Source organism: Prosopis cineraria, unplaced genomic scaffold (assembly GCF_029017545.1).
Source record: "Prosopis cineraria cultivar Desert tree isolate PC_DT_omini unplaced genomic scaffold, ASM2901754v1 PC425, whole genome shotgun sequence".
NCBI classification, from domain to species: domain Eukaryota; kingdom Viridiplantae; phylum Streptophyta; class Magnoliopsida; order Fabales; family Fabaceae; genus Prosopis; species Prosopis cineraria.
The window spans coordinates 26413-32596 of record NW_026555750.1 but is presented as its reverse complement, the minus strand read 5'-3'; the positions used below and the strand labels follow the sequence as shown (position 1 = coordinate 32596).

The window sequence follows — 6184 nt, the reverse complement described above, 5'->3', positions numbered from 1 at the left end:
AGATGTATTTTGTTCAATTTAGATTTAATAATAAAATTTCTTATAATTTCTATAAATTTTTATTTAAGTAAATATAATATTAAAAATAAAAAATAAAGATAATCTCCAAACCATATCTTTAAATAATTAAGAAAATGTTACTCCCTCCATTTAAAAATATAAGACATTTTTAATCGAATCTCACCTCCCAATAAAATAGTTACTTACTTTCCAACTAATCCTATTTTTTTATATTTACTCATATTAAACACTTTACAATAAATATAAAGTCACTATCAATAGGACACTTTTAAAAAAAGATAATGATTACATCTCGAAAAACTAAAAATACCTTACATTTTTTAACATCCAACTCCTCAAAAAATAATACAAAACAGTCTATTTATAAAAATTATAAAAATATTTAATATTAAATTCGTTGAAAGTCTTAGACTGAGTGCTCAGCTGATAGATCCACAACCACCCGTGTCTGTTCAGCATTCAGGTGGCACACCTAGAAAGTGGCTTTAATTAATCTCACCTGCAATTTCAAGCTCCTTCCATTTTTATACCCTTCCCTTTACTTCACCATCCATCTCTTCCTCCCCTTTCTTCATCACCTTTTCAAAAATGGCACTCTTCTCTTTTTTAACTTCTCTTTCTTCCTCCTCCAACCACCTCATCTTCACCCTCCTGGCTTTCCTCTTTTCAGGCCTCATTTTCTTGCTCACCCACAAATCCAAATCCAAAAGGCTGTGTCTCCCTCCAGGACCCCCTGGATGGCCTATTGTTGGAAATCTTTTTCAAGTGGCTCGTTCTGGGAAGCCCTTCTTTGAATATGTTGACGAACTCAGACCAAAGTATGGGCCAATCTTCACTCTCAAGATGGGCACAAGAACAATGATCATCCTCACTGATGCCAAGTTGGCTCATCAAGCTCTGATTGAAAAGGGTCAAGTTTATGCCACTAGGCCTCCCGAGAACCCTACCAGGAACATCTTCAGTGCCAACAAATTCACTGTGAATGCAGCAGTTTATGGCCCAGTTTGGAGGTCGCTCAGAAAAAACATGGTCCAGAACATGCTCAGCTCAAGCAGGATCAGAGAGTTTCGAGGTGTGAGGGATAACGCAATGGACAGACTCATCAATAGGCTTAAAGCCGAAGCAGAGGCCAACGATGGGGTTGTTTGGGTTCTCAAAAATGCAAGGTTCGCTGTCTTTTGCATACTCGTAGCTATGTGTTTTGGACTCGAAATGGATGAAGAAACAATAGAGAAAATAGATCAAGTCATGAAATCCGTCCTCATCACTTTGGACCCCAGAATCGATGATTTCTTACCAATTCTGAGCCCCTTCTTCTCAAAACAGAGGAAGAAGGCTTTGAGCGTTCGAAAGGAACAGATTGAGTTCCTAGTCCCAATCATTGAACAACGAAGAAGAGCAATCCAAAACCCAGGTTCGGACCACACAGCGACGTCGTTTTCCTACCTAGACACCCTCTTCGATCTCAAAGTCGAAGGAAGGAAATCCGGGCCTAATAACGCAGAGTTAGTCTCTCTCTGCTCAGAATTCCTCAACGGCGGCACAGACACCACCGCAACCGCCGTTGAATGGGGGATCGCACGGCTCATTGCGAACCCACAAATTCAACAAAAACTGTTCGACGAAATTACGCACACAGTTGGATCAAAAAAGGTTGATGAAAAAGACGTCGAGAAAATGCCATACCTGCAAGCCGTAGTAAAAGAAATCTTACGCAAGCATCCTCCCACGTTCTTCACTCTCACGCACGCAGTCACAGAGCCAACAACACTCGCAGGATACGACATCCCTACCGACGCAAACATTGAGATCTTCACTCCAGCCATTGGAGAGGATCCGAAGCTGTGGTCGAACCCGGAGAAATTCGACCCGGACAGGTTCATCACCGGCGGCGAAGACGCCGACATAACAGGGGTGACCGGAGTGAAAATGATGCCGTTCGGAGTGGGAAGAAGGATATGCCCGGGATTGGGTATGGGGACGGTACATATTCACCTGATGATGGCGAGGATGGTGCAGGAATTTGAGTGGGAAGCGTATCCGCCGGAGAAGATGGTGGATTTCACCGGGAAATTGGAATTCACCGTGGTGATGAAGGAGAGCCTCAGAGCTAAGATCAAGCCCCGAACCTGAAAGATGTTATTTTACGTGTCATATGGTTTATCTCGTTTGTGGATTTTCTTTGAAAAATACAATTTCATTTCAATATTCCCATCTGATATAATATTTACATATATATATATATATATATATTTTGTTTATTGCTCCTTTTTATTCAGAAATCATAAGAGCTCTTTTGTTTTTTTAAAGACACCAATGTATTTTAATTTTAAATAATTCTAAAGGCATGTGCTCTTTTTTAAACATAAGTTTAAACATACCTGTCAGAATTTCAAACATACCGAATATACCCCCGTGACTTGTCATAGTGTGGCTTGTGATTGAATCCTCTAAACACAAGGACTTGAAGGCTTGACTTGTGCATCCCAGAGTCAGACAGCAGTTCTCCCTTTTCTTTTATATAGATGAAAACATTAATATTATATTTTAATTTAATTTAATTTTATATTGTTAATCAATATGTGTGTTTTAGATATATAAATATTAAAGAGAAAACATAACATTATGTCCAGCCACCAATATTATATATATTATAATACCTAAAGAGATATACTTCCGAAAACAACAAAACGTTTTCTTATGAGTTTTGCTACCACTAATTTATTGGATTGAGAGCCAATAACAAAGGTTGGACTCGGCCAGCTAACCTGCCACCCCACTAAACAATATCGAGCGAGTTAGGTTAAAAAAATTTCAACTATTTAAAAAACAAGTTCATTTAACCTTTTTTTTGTTGGGTAAAAAGACAAATATATTAACAATAAAATGAAGTTTACAAAGTCAAAGATAAGATAGAAGCATTATTAGAAGAAAAAATAATTAAATATTTTGGTTAACATCTCCTCGTTATGTTTTAGTTGTGCAAGTAACTAAAATTATTGTGCTTATAATTTGTAAACTAGCTTTCATTGCAATGCGTTGCACGGATGAAAAATTATGATTTACTTTTAATGCATAAATAAGACAATATTTGTCCATTTTAAGATGTGGAGTTTTTTGTCCCCTTATTTTGGTTTGATGTGATTATATAATACTAATATTCTATTCATTGTAGAATATATAAACTAACAAGAGCTTAGTTTAATGAAAGAGGTTAGTTTCTTTCAATATAATAAATTAAAATTTAATTTTTTTTGTTATAAAAAGTGCTTATATTTAGTATTCAATTGTGCTTCAAAATAAACTACTTTTAATAAAAAACGCATATAATTAAATAATAAAAAATATGAAATACATATTATTAAAAATTAATATCATCGCTCTGTATTACATGAAACGTTGATAACTCTACTATGATATTTGAAATTATGTTAATAAAATTGCCTGGAAGGAAAAAATTTCATTCCATGGCAATATTATTCCATGAAAACATTCTATCAAAGCTTGGAGAGAATGTTATTATGTTGTGGTTGGAAGAAGAGTGAGATGAGAACATATAATATTATGTTAAAATATGTTGGTAACCTTATTATACCTTTTTGTGTTGGAGTTGGGAATCTGAAAAATAACACATTATAATTTAAAACTTTAATACGTTAAATTTTGTTTGATCTGGAAAATATTTTTTATGAAAATGAAAATAGGGGAACTTTTTTTTTAAAAAAAATTGTTATATTAAATTAAGTTTTGTTCGGTACCCAAGCGGCCAAGACAGCATTGCTGCGGTTGATAATGGCGTAAGTTCACATTTTTAATGTTGGGCTTTGGTTGACTCGCCTGGTATGGCAATCTGGGTCCACCTTCTTGATTAAATTGATGAACTGTAAACTGACTATTAATCTTCAGAGAAGACCCCTTCTCTCTTCAGTTGTGTCTATGCATCACGGTGAACGTATTTCACGACACGGCATGTGGCACAACAATACCTCATCCTTGGTTTCTTCTCCTTTCAATGATTGGTTGGCCCAACTTCACACCAGACTCATAATTTAAGGCTGTAACACAACCAAAACTAATCATTAGACCTCCATAGCCACACATCATATCAATTTTCTTAATTATCATGGTTAAGCTTTATTAATGTAGGGATTAAAATTTGATATGTTACACTATATATAGGCCCACAATTTAGCAAAAAGCAAATTTCCATCATTCATTTTGTAAAGAAAGCTTTCTCTAACCGTGCCCGTAGAATCACAAAATAATCCTCACATCTAGAGTTGCTATGTGAGTGGGAGAAAGCACCATCCACATTAAATTTTAACTAATTATCTATCAATAGACTTCAGGCCCCATCAAGAATAGGTCCATCTTGTTTCCTCCATACAGTACCTTGAGCTTTTTTCAGCACTCCATAAAGGTATTCATAATAGCTAAGATCTAAGAATTAATACCAACATTAGTAGTAGGTTTATTTTGAAAAATTATCTCATTCATTCTTTGCCAAAGCAACTAACACACTATAGAGAAGTAGGAATTTCATGGAGCTCCGCACTTAGCTTGCTGAGATTGCACATTCAATCTAATCCACTCCTTAAGCTCTACTCCAAAGCAAGCTTGTTTGTCCCTGGGATCAATAGTCTCCAACCAAAATCTTTTTGTATTTGGGCACTCATGTAGCTTATGTGTGATATCCTTTTCAGCATCCTTGCAAATCTCACATTAGTCATCTACATGCATCCCTCGCTTTTTAAATTTATTGGAGTGCTCACCAAGGGATTTGGATCCTCTCCACACACTCCCTCAATATATCTGTTTCAAGAACAACATGCTGAAAAATAGTCATCAATTGTCATCCCATCGAACTCTTCTAGCCCTTTTTCAAGGCCAATAAATAATAAACTTAATTTAGGGGGAATAAAATTTAAATTGTAAAAGATCAGTTTTATGACAATTACTATCCCCGTCCCTTATATAGAGTATTTTATAAAAACTTATTTTGTCTTTAAATTTAAGAGTTGTTATAATATTTTTAAGTAGTTAAACAATTTTACCATTGTCTTGAAAAGAGAAGAGATATTAATTATATACTTTACTCACTACTATTATGATATCAATTCTGACATTATTAAAAACAAAATTAAAAAAATTATTTTAATTTTATGTGATTTCAATTAAATAATAAAATTTTATTAGTATGTGAAATTTAAATAAAAACACTTTATATATAAAGATATAGAGGGTATGTTCAAAAAATTTTGAATGAAAAATTAGTTGTAAATATAAATTCAAATAATTATAAATATGAAAATTTCAATTGTAACTCATTAGAATACGTAAAACTCGGAGAAGGTAAGCTCCACTTATATGGGCTTAGACTTAGAAGTCTTGTCACCTCAAATATAGCATTTTGTTTTTTTTTTTTAAGCTTGATGCTTACTAATTAAATTTGGGGCTAGGTACAAAAGCTCCTTTAAATTAAAAATTCTGCAAAGAACAATTAAATAGATAGCTTGACACTTGACAAGTCGAACTTGTATTCACGACTTTATTAGTTTACAACTATTTAAATCTAAATTAGCAACAGATCTATTAGTGAAAGACTTTATGGGATGACTATTATAAAATGATGTTTGAGGATCCAAGTAAGATAGTTGCTTTGTTTGCTTGTTTTTCCACGTCTAATTTGTGGGGCATTAAATGTGCAAGAACGGCACTTGTGAAAGTAGGGCTCGGGAAGAGTGGGGAAGCAGTTGGAAGAAGTTATTGACCGCAACTGCCGCATTTATTATTAGAGAATAATAGATAAGTTTTTAACTTACATTTCAAGTTTTAAATTATAATAATTTATAAATTTATCTCTCAATTTTATAATTTTACTATAATAAATTTATAACTTTTTTTTAATTTTATCATGATTAAAAATAAATAAATATTAAAATTTAAAACACAAATTATAAATTTATCACAATAAAATTATGAAATTAAGAGTCAAACTCATAAATTTTTAAAGTTTGAGATTTTAAACCTAAGTTAGCAACACCTTTGTCATTTTCCCTTACTGTTATTATCATTTCAACTGTTCCAATTTTCCCTTCTTCACTCTTCTATCACATTCAGACGCGTCAACCTCCTCCATCATGTACTTCCACTTTGCCACCGG

The 6184-nt window shown here is 33.7% G+C and overlaps 1 protein-coding gene across 1 annotated transcript; it reads left to right on the top strand.

Moving 5' to 3' along the window:
* The first annotated feature begins 493 nt into the window (after positions 1-493).
* On the top strand, positions 494-2229 carry LOC129297050 (cytochrome P450 77A3-like). The gene has a single exon (XM_054935426.1). The coding sequence runs from the start codon at positions 610-612 to the stop codon at positions 2152-2154; it is 1545 nt and encodes a 514-aa protein (XP_054791401.1). The 5' UTR covers positions 494-609; the 3' UTR covers positions 2155-2229.
* Positions 2230-6184: the final 3955 nt, after the last annotated feature.